At 40.7% G+C, this 17088-nt stretch overlaps 1 protein-coding gene across 2 annotated transcripts in view; it reads left to right on the forward strand.

Moving 5' to 3' along the window:
• The window catches only part of NBEAL1 (neurobeachin like 1), a 144283-nt gene that overhangs the window by 79280 nt on the left and 47915 nt on the right, over nt 1–17088 (forward strand). For both annotated transcript variants that reach the window (XM_066576048.1, XM_066576049.1), the window contains 14 exons: nt 2185–2344; nt 2652–2754; nt 4685–4832; nt 4904–5062; nt 5711–5867; nt 6699–6787; nt 8847–9419; nt 9748–9923; nt 10031–10181; nt 11945–12073; nt 13729–14034; nt 15832–15981; nt 16129–16286; nt 16376–16500. In XM_066576048.1, coding sequence (XP_066432145.1) covers nt 2185–2344; nt 2652–2754; nt 4685–4832; nt 4904–5062; nt 5711–5867; nt 6699–6787; nt 8847–9419; nt 9748–9923; nt 10031–10181; nt 11945–12073; nt 13729–14034; nt 15832–15981; nt 16129–16286; nt 16376–16500 — 2584 coding nt within the window. The remainder of the gene's footprint in view (nt 1–2184; nt 2345–2651; nt 2755–4684; nt 4833–4903; nt 5063–5710; nt 5868–6698; nt 6788–8846; nt 9420–9747; nt 9924–10030; nt 10182–11944; nt 12074–13728; nt 14035–15831; nt 15982–16128; nt 16287–16375; nt 16501–17088) is intronic.

The following is a 17088-nucleotide window of genomic DNA, read 5'->3' on the forward strand; positions in this document are numbered from 1 at the left end:
AAAACACTGCCATTACATACTGTACTCGCCTTAATAAACTACAGACCAAAAGTATGCAGTCAGGAGGAGAGACCTGTAATCTAACCTATTAGAACTTTGCGACATGAACAATCATAAGCAGCAACTATGATGGGAGTGTTTGTGTCCCCCTCTAAAGAGCATGTTTGGATATCGATCCCGAGGTTCTGGAGAGCGCAGGACCCCGTACATGACTAAACTGGGTAACAGCTATAGATGACATTGGCCGTATGGAAGAGCTAAGGGCCAGAGATGACGATACAAATTCGTCTTGCCACTCCACCTGGGAGGCCTGGTTGACGTTTCGCACATCCACTGGGTTTGAACAGTGGTTGGCGAACGGGATCTTGCCTAATCATTAGCTGGTGAGGGGTTAACTGACTGACTGGTATTTTGGGGGGGTGGCCCACAACCTTCTTTTCTCTTCTACCACCTTCTTCTCTGTCCCCACCCACTTTCCTACCTTTCCTCGTACATCTAATTCTTCTGTCTATGTTTACGTTTACCCCCTCCTACCCCAACGTCTCCAGTTGGATTTCCCCCCTCGGGTTGTGCCCTGTAGATCGAATAGTATGAAAATGTTATAAGATTGTTAGGATTAGACATTACCTACTCACTTCATGTAACTCACTAGAACTCCTACCAATATGACGATTAATGAAATAATAAACTACAGAGAGCTCTTTAGAAAACATTTTACTTGTAAGAGCGTAGCCCATCAACCAAATGTTTATGGGAATTGACATTGATTATATCACATTTTGACCCATAAAGAGCCTGTGGTACATGCCATGTAATATCATACAGGAGTTAAGCTGAGAAACTGACTAATTTGAGAATACATTAACCCAAGTAGATCTGAGCTGGTCAGAATTGAGATCACATGACCACCAGAGGAGAATGAGGCCATCAGTTTCACATAGAAAGGAATAACTAACCAAGGTAATACTAGCAGACTTATAGTGTATATACTGGGGGAAAGTTATGTATTAACTGAAAAAAAAAATTCACTGAAGTGGCCTTTAAGACTGGTTAGTAGTTCATGGTTCAAAAAAAATATGGATAGGATGCTTACAGAGGTGATTTTTGTGACATCCATATAGGAGTTGTTTACTTTGGAAGACCGGTCCTGCCAGCAGGCTACCTGGTAAATGAGCTGATTAAAGGGCGTTCTGCTGTTGACTGTAATTACTGAGGAATCACTTTGTGATTTATCATTTCCTGCAGGAAAAATGAAACTTCAAATGACTTCCACTGAAATTAAAGTGTGTGGATGCACAGACATGCCAAGTCCTGCCGCACAGCAGGAACCTCTTAGCGCTGGCTTTCTGCTCTCACTAATAGAGAGAGCTGCAGTGTTTGCCCTCTATTACCCAAAGAGAACAACCTTTATCTGTAATCACTGTCTTTTACATTGTGCTGGCTAGACTAGTATTGTAATAGATGGATGCAAGGAGCAGCACAAGTAGGAAGCTTCTCAAGGGCTTCCTGAATGCAAAACAAACTTCTTCATTTGACAATCCACTGGCAAAACACGCTGCGATGTTTCACCCTCTACTGTGGTCTTTGTCCAGCTCGAGTAAGAGTGGAACATACTGCTGCGCATACAGTTGTACATACTTGTCTTGGCTGCTGTTTCATTTTGGGTTTTATGTAGAAATACCGTTGCAGGCAAAAAAATGTAATTGTTGCCCAAAGTAATCAATCGTTCACCTCTCGAAGACTAAGGAGAGCCATTTTTAATTGCCTGAGGCACCCGGTTGCCCCACTGCTAACAAGTATACAACATCTTTCTGGTTATCCTCTACCATCACATGTTATTGTGTATGCTGCTCCCATAGTTGTTCTCCTATGTCTTTTTGTTCCTTTTTGGATTTGTACAATGGTAGAAAGCATTCCTGCAATATGGTAAGGACAGCCATATAACCGCCCACATGCAACATGAAAGTTATCAATGCAATTACATTCATTTCAGTGGAAGGAAAGTAAAACCGTATTACAAAATAAAAGTTAGATTTTGTGGTGCGCCCTCCGTCACATGTTGACACACAGTTGTCAATGAGCTTTCAGCCTTTCTAAACCTATGCCATATAATATAAACATGTGACGTTTTCTAGATTGCTTCTTGACCTTTGGTTAGTTACATATAATGTGTTTTACACTCAGGTACCAGGCCATTTCATGGATGTCAATGTTCTGATGGCTGTCCAGCTACTGATAGAGCAGGTATCTGTGGAGAAGAACACTGCTCTCTTGCAACAGATGTACCAATTTCTGCTGTTTGATTTCCGCATCTGGAATCGCGGTGATTTCCCCTTTCGAATAGGTGATAATTTCTATAGATGCATAGAAGAAGTAAGGGTGCATTCACACTGGCGAGGTTCACGCACAAGTTCCATCCGATTGTGATATGGACGGACCTTTTGTGTAGATTGATAAAAAATAATGTTATCATTTTTAGAATAAGACTAAATAAAGCATAACGAAAAGTGGATGCACTGTATTTAATGGGTTTTAAACTGCTCTGAAAAAGCTGCCTTATTATTATGGCCAAGGCACAGTTATTCTGTCGATTCGGTTACAGACATGAGGCACATTGACGATTTCTTTTTTTTTCTCTCCTTTATCTATAGGACACATACAATACCTGTCAACCATCATCAAGGACAGTAGAAAACTCTTCCGTAAAAAGTATGGTGTTCAGTTTTTGTTGGATACAATCCGAATATATTACAGGTATGGGATTTAATTTAGAAACAAGACAGCTGAGGGGTGACCTAATAACTATGTATAAATATATCGGAGGTCCATGCAGAGATCTCTCCCATGGTTTATTTATACCCAGGACTGTAACTGTAACCAGGGGTGCCCTTTACGTCTAGAGGAAAGAAGGTTTCTGCACCCACATGGAAGGGGGTTCTTTACTGTAAGAGCAGTGAGACTATGGAAATGTCTGCTTGATGTGGTGATGGCAAATTTGATAAAAGGGTTCAAGAGGGGCCGGGATGACTTTCTTTAGCGATTGCAGTATTATATGTTATAATCATTAATAACTTCAGAAGGGTCGGTAATCCAGGGATTATTCTCATTGGAGTCAGGAAAGATTTTTTTCCCTTTAAATGAAGAAAATTTGTTTCTGCCCCATTTTCCTTCCTCTTGATTCAATATTGGGGAGTAATTTCACAGAAGCAGGTAGGTCTATAGTATTTAAGTTTGGCCCTTCACAGTTATAGACTAAAATAATAATTTTTATTAGATCCTTTTTAAAAAACAGATATGGGCTATACAGACTCACAAAAACATAAAGACAAGGGGATATAAAGAACCCCTTTCACACAACGATTCTTATAGTCAAGAGGCACTGATCAACAAGATCCTGGAATTATCCAGTATCCTTGACAGGATCGTGTTTATGGTCAATACCTATGGTATCAGAAGTGAATAGACTCAAGCACTTTATACTGGAATCCCTTTAAAAATATAGTATGAGGGATAGAGATTTCGACTGTCAATGCAAATTTCGGTGCTTAGTCAAAATTCTCTTGACATATATTATATATGGTCAGATAGATATGATCAGCAGAAGTATCGATAGATCAAAAGCAATTTTAGACCCATAGATGGTCTGGGACATACAGATGGGTCTATCGATACGAGCTCAAATTCTGGCTCTTATTACGGCTCCATATAAGTGTGATCAATAGAAGTAACGATAGATCTAAGCGATTATAAACCCAGCAATGGTCTGGGGCACGCGAATAGATCTACCGGTGTGAGCTCAAATTTCTGGTTCGATTAAGGCTTAATCGAACCAGAAATTTGAGCTCACACCGGTAGATCTATTCGCGTGCCCCAGACCATTGCTGGGTTTATAATCGCTTAGATCTATCGTTACTTCTATTGATCACACTTATATGGAGCCGTAATAAGAGCCAGAATTTGAGCTCGTATCGATAGACCCATCTGTATGTCCCAGACCATCTATGGGTCTAAAATTGCTTTTGATCTATCGATACTTCTGCTGATCATATCTATCTGACCATATATAATATATGTCAAGAGAATTTTGACTAAGCACCGAAATTTGCATTGACAGTCGAAATCTCTATCCCTCATACTATATTTTTAAAGGGATTCCAGTATAAAGTGCTTGAGTCTATTCACTTCTGATACCATAGGTATTGACCATAAACACGATCCTGTCAAGGATACTGGATAATTCCAGGATCTTGTTGATCAGTGCCTCTTGACTATAAGAATCGTTGTGTGAAAGGGGTTCTTTATATCCCCTTGTCTTTATGTTTTTGTGAGTCTGTATAGCCCATATCTGTTTTTTTAAAAAGGATCTAATAAAAATTATTATTTTAATATTGGGGAGTAATAGGCTGAATTGGATGGACGTTTTTTTTTTTCAGCCTTACAGACTATGTTACTACGATATGTATTTGGCGGGGCAGTGAGTAAAGTCAACCTCTTATATAGGAAACGCAAAATATTTTGATAAATAGGTTACAAAATACCAAATAGTTGTGATGTGATGTAAAAAATATTCATGTTTTTTGAACAATGCAATTTCTGCCTTTTTTTGTTTTGTTTTTTTGCTGCCTTTCCACCCAAAATATAAGTGTAGTTTAAAATTCTTTGATTTCTCGTTTTGAACTTCTAGTAAGGAGAACTTTTTGTCGTCTGAGGACTTGACTACAATAAGAATGTCTCTATTTGGACTCATCAAATACTTTCTCAGCAAAGGTGGCACACAAGAAGAGATTCAGAGTGTTATTGGTTACATCGCAGCCACTAGTGATGAAGAACAGGTGCTTAATCTTTTTCTTTTATGGTCTGTGAAACGATTGCATTTGTTTCATCGTTTTATCTTTTCTTTCAGCTATATGGAATATTGGAAATTGTACAAAACCTTCTAAATACCACACCCACTCAAGATCAGCTGTTTCTACTTCTATTTGAGCCTGGCAGTGCTGATATTCTTTATGCATTGCTGCTGAATCAGAGGTATTCTGAGCGACTGAAGGAACTGGTGTTCAAGGTAGGGTCATAGCCTTATCAAAGTAGACTATCATTCAACCACAGGGATAATTCATATCAGTTCTCGGTTCTCTCTGCCTACTGGCTTAGATGAGATGTTATGTAATAGACATTATTCATATCCAGGTCTATTTTACGCCTGCATTCAGTGTTTGCATAGTTCTGGTAATTCACTAAATTCTCTAGTAATATCTGAATTATGTTTGTAGCATAGAAAATGCATCTTAGGTCGAAAGCCCACGGACGGAATATCACTGCGGAACTCGCGGTCAAACACAAGTCGCGGTTTCCGCAGCAATGTCCGTCCATAGACATGCTGTGTAAAATGATTCTCCCCTGCCCACAAGCGGAAGTGAACTGCGATGTTCTAATTTGTGCGGTCAAACGCACAGACTGCTTCCATTGCACTGTGCATGCTCGCCGGCCAAAACTCTCGTGGTGGATCCGGACAGGTGAATGCAGAGTTCTAAGAAAAGATGATCCCTAATTGCTTCATTATAGAGAATACGAATATTTTGTAAAATTGATCAGGAGAGCTAACGAGGATGTGGGGATTTGGGATCTACTATACTTCTTCATCCTTTCAGTAAGTGATGATTCCTTGTGTGTTGAAAATACAAACTAAAATATATTTAATCATTTTTGACAGATATTAGAAAAGATGCTGAATTGTAATAAAGTATATGAAAAAAGCAAACTGCGAATTCGACTAAGAGAAGTGGGATACTCCGGACTGGGTTTACTGGTAAACGCTCCTGTCAGTACGTTACTCATTAAAGGACTTCTCAATCAAGTACTCAGGGCAGGTAAGCTTGTTTCATTTTGCTTTCAGATATTTGTGTGGTGTTTGACAGCACTTTAAAGGGAACCTGCCATCACTTTTTACCCAAGTAAGCCAAGCACAGCGCTATAATTGTGTCCTACATGTGTTTCCCAAACTTATTTTGCAATGTCTCTTAGCTTTTGCCCAAAAGTCCACCTCTTTCTTCCCCTTTGATGTGCATGACATACAGAGCACAGCAAAATCTTGCACTTTGCGCTACGATTTAGCTGACTTCCGCATGCACAGATAACCTTTCTTTTTTTGGGCAGCTCTATCATGTACATCGGTGCTTGCATTGATCAGCTTACCGTAGTTGCAGTGTAAGCGTGAGCTATTGCAGCGCTCTGTGGAGGATGTGGGTGTCATCTGCTTCATAGGGGAAGAGAGAGGTGAGCAGAGATGGTCCGGCCCGCCCACTGGACCTCTCAGCATAATTTACATGCACCGCAGGAAACTTTTAAACGGTGATTCCTCCGGTATGCTTTTATAAAGAGACATGGCAAAATAGGTTTGGGAAACACATGTAGGTTGTAATTGTGGCACTGTGCAGGCTTTACTTCAGTAAAAAGTGATGACGGGTTCCCTTTAATTTTATTCCGTAGCTATGTTTTTAACACTTCGTAATCGGTGTTTTCTGGCATCTCTGTCCTCTCAGTAATAACACACAATCCACATATATTGTATGCAGTAATGTACAATAATAAGAAATGACACTTTTAATTCCTTTTTATATTCCTCTCTTGAGAAATTGTGCCGTGTTTTTATTTTTGTTTTTGTTTTTTTTATCAACAACGCTTGTCTTGCCAAAATCTAGATCCAGTTATAAACTACAGAGACCTGCTAGCCATTGTACACATGTCTTACAAGTCAGATCTAGCGGTACGCGTTGCCATCTGCAGGAAGGTGAGTAATGTCTATATTTGTTTTTCCAAGACATGACCTTTCTGGGAACATGAATAGTAGATTATAAAGAGATTTTCCAGTTTTATGTAACTAATACTTAGACGGTGATACAAAACGTTCATTATGATGTTTAATATAATAAGGCAGATTTACTAATACTGTAACAGCCACACAGTGCATACTTTAAGGCCTCATGCACACGGGCACGCACGGATTCCACTGCTGAATCCCGCAGCAGAATCCACCCATGCCTGCAGAAATAGGCATAAAAAGACAGGTTCTTACCTCTCCAGATCCAGTGCGGGTTTCCTCCGTCTCGGCCAGATCTTCTTTCTTTAGCACAGCGGATAAGTCTGGGCACGCCGGCCGACGTGCTCGGCACATGTGCTGTGCCTTTTTAAAAAAAATCTCCTGCTTTCCCGTGGATCCGCGGCACGTCCGCAGTGACAGCCTGAGGTGTGCTGCGGACTGGACGGCTCCCATTGACTTCAAAGAAAGCCGTCCCTGTGGATTTGCAGGAAAATAGAGCATGCTGCGATGTCTTCCCGCATGTGCGATCCACACACCGGGGGAAAAAAATCATATCTGCATGCTTTTGACTCCTCTGCGGCCGCCCATGTCTCCCTATGGGCGGCTTGATTTGTGAATCTCCCACATGGGTGCCCCCACGCGGGTTCCACAAATCAAATCCACCCGTGTGCATGAGGCCTTAGACTAGACAGTTTTTAAATGTATTAGATGTACCACAATGACTGCTGAATGATAAATCTAGCATATCTTTAGACTGTCTAGTCTAATTTTCTATTACCCACTACCTGATTTAGTTTGCAACAAAAATTGCTCCAAAATTTGGTTCAATTTTAAACACAGGTGTTGCTTTTAGGCCATGCCCCTATTTCACAAAGCCACACCTCTTTGTGGGACTAGGCATTAAATACTGTCTGAAAGTGTCCAAAAATACATAAATGTGGTGCAAACAATGTAAGCAGTTTTCTGGCACAGTTTGCGCCACAGAACTGCCACATTTGCAATGGTAAATCTGCCAGAATGTGTTTCAAATCCTCACTATTGCCCAGATATTTGCTGTGAGTGAATGAGGACACAGTTGTTCACATGTAAAGTCTGTAATCCTGTACATAGCATTGTTCTGTTAAAGCAGATAGCACTATAAACATTTCAGTGGTCCGGTTCAATGAGAGCTGTGCCTGCAGTACTAAACCGGGCCACTGCCATACAAAAGTGTGGTCTGCACTGATAGTAGACTCTGTGATCAGTTGATCAATGGGAATTCTGAGTGGCGGACCACAGCGATCAAGATCTATGGTAAAAGTCCTGGACAACCCTTTTAAGTTTGCCGTGCATGCTACAGCTGATCTGCTCTAACCACGTAGCGATCGCTGCTAAATGCCGAGTGACACCTGGAATTGATAGCAAGTATAGGTGCTGCCCAATAATTCCAGGTACTTTTTAAGTAAATCGGTGGTTATCTGCATGCGGTTAGAGCAGATCAACCTCAGCGTGGACTTGGCACCCTTAGGTCAGCTTCACAGCATAATTGCTGCGGTGTTTCCACACCGGAAAACCCGCAGCAAATGTGCTTGAAAACTGCAGTAGCCAGATCCACACTAAAATGGGAGTTTTGATGCGGTTCTCCTGTGAATATTAACCCTTGTATTTCAAGGGTTGAAATCTGTAGTATAAATAGGCACGCTGCGGATTTGGGATCCCCACTTTCTTCGAACATGTTGCATATTCATTGCAAAAGTTTTCCTCCCCATGCGATGGAGACTTTTGAAATCCTCTTCTAATGTAAATATTGGAGATTTTCCACATCATAATCCACTGCTGATGTTCCTCAGCATTTTCGATACGTGTGAAACCACCCATAATGCATCTGGTAGGGAACTTTTTACCTTAACTTCATTATTGTTCCTTCCAGAAGAGCCTGAATTTTCTACATCCTTTAATGCCTGTATTAATTATTTAATTTTCCATTTAAATTCACAGTGATCTATTTCAGATATTGTACAAATAATGTTACTTTCTAACTATTTCCCAGGTTCTTCAAATCCTCCAGTTCCAGCCAGATGCAGCTTCACAAATCGCTCAGCAAGTTGGCTGGCAGGATACTTTTGTGCGCTTTTTTATGAAGGAAAACTCCGAATTTAAGAATAGCAGTAAAGCAATTTGCCAGGACATTAATAAAGAGGAGGATAAAAATTCCAGAACTGAAGAGTCACAAAGGAATCATTTTGGGAAGGCCTTTCTGGATAAATCCAACGCCACAAATGGTACAAGCAGCAGCTGGTGTTCTGAGGAAACCAGGTCTTTAAATTCTAGTATCCAGTCTGCAAGCATAATTGAAGATTGCCCATCTGTTAGTGAAGCTCAACTCCAAGTAGAGGACCCAGAAGTATGGCCTAGCGATCATTCACATCTAACGTTAGAACTGGCTCATTTTGAGTTAGGTGATGGTGGAAACCAAACTCCGGGAAGCATATCCAGTACACCTTCACCTGTAGAGTCTTCCAAGTCTTTTAACTTGGATCGTCTTGAAAAAGAATCTGCCTGCTCAAATAATATACTTTTTAGAGATGATCTCTCCCTAAGTGTGAATTTGGACAGCAAAGAGGTAAGGCATCTTTCCACTGCCATCTAATTTTTGACATTTTCAATTATATGGCCTATTTGACATAAAGTTATAAATCTACATTTTACTTCCTAAGTCTACATTACCCTCGTGTTTAGTCAATTGGCTCCAAGTAAACAGGGCATAATAGGTTAATAAAGTGGCTGTATACTACCAGATCTGTCAACGACTGAGACATTTGTCACTTCTATGTCCTTAGGACAGATCTATCTGCTACAGGACTTCCTGTTTAAAAACGATTCACCATATGTATAAACTGTGCCCACTGTGTGTGTTGAATACTGTCTCTAAAACCATGTATGTCCTTCAGGACTGTGAAGAGGAGCTTGTGCAACTGCTTGCAGACATTCTGCTCTGTCTTATGTGGAAAGGCCTGGACAAGTCTGACAATGCTACTTGGGTTGAAAGAGGACAAGTATTCTCCGCACTATCCAGCCTTGAGGTGTCGAATGAATTGCTACGACCATCCGATGTAATTAAACTGAAGTAAGTAATTTTTCCACACGTGCCAGCTTTTAACATCTCTTCTTGTTTTCTTCATATATTCTTATTAATACATTTCATGACTTCGCCATATAATCTTCTGTACACAGCTTGTTGGAGAAAATGCCAGAATGGGCTGTAACAGAAAATCGAGATCCCAAGACCCAGGTCAATGCTGAAAATGCCAACAGACTATTGCACATTGTACAAGATTTTCTGCAAGCTGAAGGTCGGGTCAACACTTCGTTGTGGACAGAAAAGGTTAAGTATTTCTATATTTAGGAAAGGCTTCACAATTACAAAAATGTTTTTTTACAGGATGGATGTGGTAGAAAAAAAATACATTACTGATTCTTGTCTATTCTAATTCTGCGTGGTCACCACTACTCTCTGTATGTCTTAAATGATGTTGTGTCAACCAAACTGATGTCATGTCATTATAGATGTCGTCATAGGAAAGAAGAGACTCCGAAACCTACAGATTTTGAAGTTGTTATAAAATTTCAGAAACCTCCCTTAAGCCTGATAAGACCAAAGAGTCTTAGTTTTTTTCATCCCTGCCTTCCAAAAGCCATAGCCTTTTTTTCTCTCCTATCAACAGATCCATATGACAAATCATATGAGTGATTGCCTTTTATGTAATGAGTTTCATCTTTTGATGTTGCCATTTAATGCACCATATACTGGACTGACATTTTTTTAAAAAATATTTAAGTGGGTTGAAGTGGGGGAAAAAAAAACTCTTACGCCATTTTTAGTGAGATTTGATTTTTACAGAATTCATGGTGCTGTAATAGTGGCATGTTAGCCATGTTTTATAGTACAGTTATTGTGATATCAAATTTTATTTTTATATTGTACTACTTTAAAAAAAATCCAAAACGGTTTCCCTCAGTGGGCCGTGTCAGGGCTTGTTTTTTTTGTGGGCGAATTGTAGTTTCTATTAGTACCGTTTTGGGGTACATGCAACTTTTTTTTATTGCTTTTTATTCAGTTTTTTTCTTGGTGACAAGGGGACCAAAAAAGTGCGGGTTTGGGATTGTGTATTTTTTTCTGACTACGTTCACCAGATCAGATAAATGTAGTAATTTAATAGATTGGGGTATTTTTGAACATTACATTTTTTTATATACTTTTATTTAAACTTATGTTTTGGGGGTCCTACAAGGTGACTTGAGCTTGTAATTAATTAGCTTTTGTATTGCTTTGTATTGTGCTTTTAACATTCGTTTATAAAACCCTGCCACAGCCCCTTCCTTCTGCCCTGCCATTTCAGTATAACAGTATCTAAATGGTTAAATGGCCGGAATCAGTGTTATGTCCAAACCCAGCCATTATGTCAGTTGTATTTTACCGTCGGCACATGCCACATATGGAACAAGCTTTGCTTCCAAGCCTGCTCTATACTAAGCCCCAGCACAACATAAATTAATATCCGATTTTGCAAGAGAGTTACTGTCCTAAAATCCACGCATTACAGGGTTAAACAAGTTGCACTTAAGCCTCCTGCACACGGGCAGGTCTGACCCCACATGCGGGATTCCCGCAGCGAAGTTCAACCAAGTTCGTGAATGGTGACCCCAGCTTACCTGTCCAGCGGCTTCTGCACGCCCCGCAGATGTGCCGGCCGGCACTCCATTGCACATGCGCTGTAGCGGCCCGCGCTGGGAGGGTGTCACGTATCCCGTGATACTTCCACAGTGCTCACTGCGGAAGTGCCGCAGGACAGATGGCTTTCATTGACTTCAGTAGAAGCTGGCTGTGCGTAACCCGCATGCCGCGATTTATTCCCTGTGAGGGGAAAATCTGAATTGATTTCCACCCGTGGAGATGAAATAGCGTTTTGCCATTAAACACTATGGGCTGTATTTGCTGTGGAGTCTGGAGGCAGACGCCCGCCGCAGACTCCGCAATGCAAATACACCCGTGTGCAGGCGGCCTAACTCTGTATCCAGTACAGTACAATGATCCACATGCCCATATAATATCTGTAGTAATATAAGAATGATATCTCTATCCTGCAGCTGCTGGAGGAGATAGTTACTCTCATGGACAGCCTGTCAGTCTGGTACCCAGCTGGTCTAGAATCTGAGACCCTTTCTCAAGTAGAGTTCCGTCTACTGCTTGGCTTCATCGGACAGGACAATCTGCAGGTTTGTTGAATGTTTTACTAAGTTGTCGGCTATTAAACCCAATCATTAAGAACAATGAAGCAAAAAGTGTTCTACTTGACTTAAAAACACATGTAAAGAAATTCCTCTATTCTTCATATTCCTCTGTAATTAGGTTCCTACAGCTATCTCATCAGAAAAATGTAGACATGATGTTTAAAAAGTGGAGATTAGTTTCATGGAAAATTTTGCACTGTTTGTATTCTGCAGCTTCTACATACCACTGTATATGGACACTGCAGTCTAGGAAATCCGTCTGTGTGCTGGACTGTCTGCCTAGTGTTCAGCTCCCATCTCTCCTCTCTTGCACTTTCTATCAGCTAATTTATTAACTTTACAAAATAAACATTATAGTCATAAATTAGCTGTTAAGAAGGTTTAGGGAACTTAAAGCCACGGGCCCTTTTACACAGAATGACTCGCTTTATTGCTGGATCTTGTGAAACTGAACGATAATCATTCAGTGTAAACGCAGCTAGTGAATCCATTCACTTATCATTCAGCATTCAGTTTATGTAAGCATAAAAATCAAATGACGATCAGCCCATGTAAACAGGCAGTCCTTCATCTGTCTACGACTGCCTGTTTACTGTGAATGGAGGTGGGTGGCCCAATCCGCCTCTGTTCACTAAATGACTGACAGCACTGCAGAGATAATCATCCCATGTTAAAGGACCCTAAGTTGTCAGTCCAGCACACTGATGAGTGCATACTGTGTAGTATTATGTAGAGGATTCCGAAGGCAAACAATGCAAAATCTAAATTTAAATCCTGTTGCAAAAATGATTGTCAGCCCAAAATACATACATTTAAGTGGAAAAAAAACCCAAAGTGCCCATAGCTTTTAAGTACTAATCAAGGTTACATTTGTATGCAAGGAAATAGAGCGCAAGAGCCATCTAGTGGCCATGCATCAATAGTACATGCCTAATACCAATTGTGATGTAGTCCCTTAATCAGAAAAATAGATAGTAAACTGTAATTACACAGTACAAACTAGATGGCGGCACAGCTTCTCTGACTATCTGATGCACATTGTGCACTAGTAAGCATCGGTAGTCTATGACACTATATGAAGTGTCTTAATCTAATGATGCACTCAGTGTGTATCAGGTAGTCAGAGAAGTAGTTCAGCCATCTTTGTTTGTCCAGGACTGGAGGGTCGCTTTAATAAACTATTCACACAGCTGATTTTTATGGTAGATAAAAGCTAATTCATTTTAGCCACCTCTAAATTATGCCAACCATGGTTGGCATTGGGTGTTGCAGCTCCATAGCCATTCGGGCTATCGGGTGATTTCTTTTTCCCCCCCTCCCCTCCTTTCACCTCCTACTGTCAGGTTATAGAGTTAAGGTCTGGCCGCGAACACAGACATATTTGTGTTGTTAATACTGTTTACACTTAATAAAACAGGAGAATAATATAGGTTGAGCCTAATAAGGAATTGTATCGCTCAATTGTTACATATAATGAAAGTAACTCATTCCTTTCTGTATCGTGCAAATTCATCAATAAAATACTTTTGAACCATAAATTATGCCAGACATTTAGCGCTAACTTCAGAAAACTTGCCGCTAATGCATGGTTATCTTGCAAACAATGCCTATTGCTGTGAGAACTGTCCATTCTTCATTAGGTATGTGCCATGGCTACTGCAAAACTGAACACTTTGTTGCAAACAAAAGTGATTGAAAAGCAGGAAGAGGCTTGTTTTCTACTGGGAAAACTGGAAGGGATCCTCAGCAAGTCCATTCAGGAGAAGTCTGAAACCTACTCCTTCCTTGTTCCCATCGTAAGGACTCTGGTCTCTAAAATATATGAGCTGCTCTTCATGAACCTCCATTTACCATCACTTCCAATAACGAACGGCGGCCCTTCCTTGTTTGAAGACTTCCAGGAATATTGTGGGTCTGAAGAATGGAGGATCTTTATAGACAAATTTGTAAGTTTTCTTTCTGTTTTTATTTGCAGTTTAGGACCCAGTAATCCTGCATCTTCAGTCACCGTGATTTTAGGAGATGCTGCTCCTTCTAAGAATACAAGCTTGTGTCTGAAGCATTGAGTGAATGTTTAAGCGCAAAAAAACATTTCGGATTACATTCGGATAACATTTCGTTATCAGTTTTGTCAAACTTTACCTTTTCAGGCTGGTTTCTCACAAAATTGTAAATGTGAGACCAGTCCCAGCAAACTGCATTGTGATACTTACTAGATACATTACTTTATTCTCCTTTAAGAACAAAGAATTTAGACATTTTGATTCTTCTTTCTCCAGACATCTGCCATCATTAGATGATAGCCAGTCTGCATGTGTTCAGCTTAAGCTGCGAAGACGACAATAAAATTGATATGCTGTGGAATATAATTCCGCGTCACATGTCAGTTTATGTGCCGCTTGGCCACAGCGTGTGGACGAGATTTTTGCAAAATCTCGTCCACTTTGCTGGCTAGTCCCGGGATAAGGAGCCGTGGGCGGAATTGCCATGCGGACTTTCCGCACAGAAATTACATAGCAATTCTACCCTGTGTGAACCCAGCCTTAGTGTCTCCTTAGGGTTCTTGTTTGAACGAGCGAATGGCATCACCGCTTGCTCATTTGCTCTCGTGCAGCCTGTTTAGATAAGCAGATTCGTTGTTGAACCATTCAACAAGAATCATTCTGTATCGTTGATTGTTTCGCATCTGCTATGTAAAACACTGAACGATCAGTGTTTAAATTGAACGAGAAATGAGCGAGTGAACGATTATTTTTATTCCTGTCTAAAATGAATGACAAGTGAGAAGCAAGCAATTCTGGTTTGTCTTCCAATAATTGGACTATCGCTCTTTTGAACGATAATCATTCTGTCTAATACCATCTTTAGGCCTCATGTCCACGGGTAAATTCGGGCCCGCACTGATTCTTCATGCAGAATCTCGCAGCAGGTCCTTCCTTTCCTACAGGCATGAGGCCAGAAAATCTATTCTACTTACCTCTCCGAACACTGCGGAGCTCCCCTCCGTCACGGCCAGATCTTCTTTCTTTGGCCCGGCGTATGTCCTCGACACGCTGGCAGTGTGCCGCGCGCATGCTCTATGCACATCATCTTTTTTTTTTTTCTTCAATCCCGCTTTCCCGCGGCACAGCACAAATACAGCTGTGGGTGTGTCGCGGGACTGGACGGCTTCCATAGGCTTCAGTGGAAGCTGCAGGAGCCCCACACAAAATAGAGCATGCTGCGGGTGCTTTCTCGCACGTGCGATCCGCGCGCCAGAGAAATATGACATCTGCAGGTATTTAATTACCTGCGGGTGTCCAATGATTCCCTATGGGCACGGGTCACGGATGCGGGACACCCACACGGATTTACTAATTCCATTTTGCCTGTGAACATTGGGCCTTAGTCCTTGCTTTCTCCTTGATGTTGTCCAGATAGTTTGTCATTGCTGTTTGTCATTGCTAAGAGATATCTGAGAGCGTCTGTACTAGGACACTTACTGAACCTGACTACAGTGTAGACTGTTTGTAGTCAGAACCTGCTAGGTAACCACAGGTAGACCATGCAGGAGTGATGCATAGCTAAGATAACTTCTGTTTGTATTTTATAGCTTTTGATCTCAAGTGAACTTTTGTATATAGGGTGAGAAAGTGGCCAAACCTCAATTATATTCAGCAAGGATACTTTCCTAAGTAATGGCTTGTTAATAAGAAATGTGCAAAATAAAGTGTTCTGTAAATGTATTCCTCTACTGTTAACAGATTATCCCTTACATGAAGCAGTATGAAGCGGACACATTTAGTAAAAGTCATGAGCAGATGGCTTTGTACTGGAAGGACTGCCATGAAGCACACATGGTGAATATGCACAAGCGGGAACGCGAACGAGGTGAAAGCAAGCTGAAATTTCAGGTATTTCCTTATATCCCTACCCTGAATGTTACAGGCTGGACTCTTCTATTCTGTTAGAAACATTGTTTTTTTCCGTGGTTATTTCTAAAAACCACTGAATGTTCTTACATGGAGTTTCAAACCTGATTCGTTTCTGTCGCTATGTAGGAATTCTTTTTGGAGCCATTTAATAGAAAAGCGCGTCAGGAGAATTTGCGTTACAATAGTATGCTGAAGCAAATCAACAGCCAACATACTGCCACTTTAAGACAATGGAAAGCAGCACAAAGATACCTTACCTGTGAGCGTGGACCTTGGTCTGACAGGTACGTTTTACTTCAATGCTCTTTCATCTAATGACTCCTCTGTATGGTGTTTCTTTTTAATAATCTGTATTGTTGTAATTTCCTCTAAGGAAGGAGAACTGGGAATACTGGAAGCTCTCCAATGTTGAGAACTACTCGCGTATGAGGCTCAAACTGGTGCAGAATAACAATTTTGACCCCCATTTAGAAGCAAGCAATTTGCGTGATAACTTGGGTAAGTTGCTTTTTAGATGGTGATCTCTCCATAGTGTTTCATTAGAAAACATAACCAGTACAGAATGTGGTGTCTTGTGAAAGTACAGAGGTTTATTAGATGCCTTCTTTTATTATGTACCCACCTACAGAAGAGAATTTGCACAGCCACTGTATGTTTGAGTTATATATGAAAAGATTTTTTGTCCTGATTGATACATTTATGAAACAATGAAATCTCAGGACTCACTCTTATTTGCACAAATGGATGGCACAGCAGAACATTTAGGCACCATATGTGCACCTCACTGAAGGGGGAGTGCGATTATTGCATAATGATTGATACATTTGACATCACTGGTACACACACTAAATTTAAGATGCTATTCCCTCTGAAACAAATTCCGAAACCTAACGAAATTCTGCTCAACTAGAGGCCCTTATCGGTCTGTGCTTGAGCATTGGAAGACTATTGTTCTGTCCAGGTGTACATCTGGATGCTGTTTTCGGCAGAGGACAAAGGCTGAAAGGATGTGTAAATGGATCCCCTAAATGCAATCTTGACGTACATATACATTGGATGTGCACAGGGTTCCTTAAGGAGCTGGCT

Source organism: Eleutherodactylus coqui, chromosome 8 (genome assembly GCF_035609145.1).
Source record: "Eleutherodactylus coqui strain aEleCoq1 chromosome 8, aEleCoq1.hap1, whole genome shotgun sequence".
Classification (NCBI taxonomy): Eukaryota; Metazoa; Chordata; class Amphibia; order Anura; family Eleutherodactylidae; genus Eleutherodactylus; species Eleutherodactylus coqui.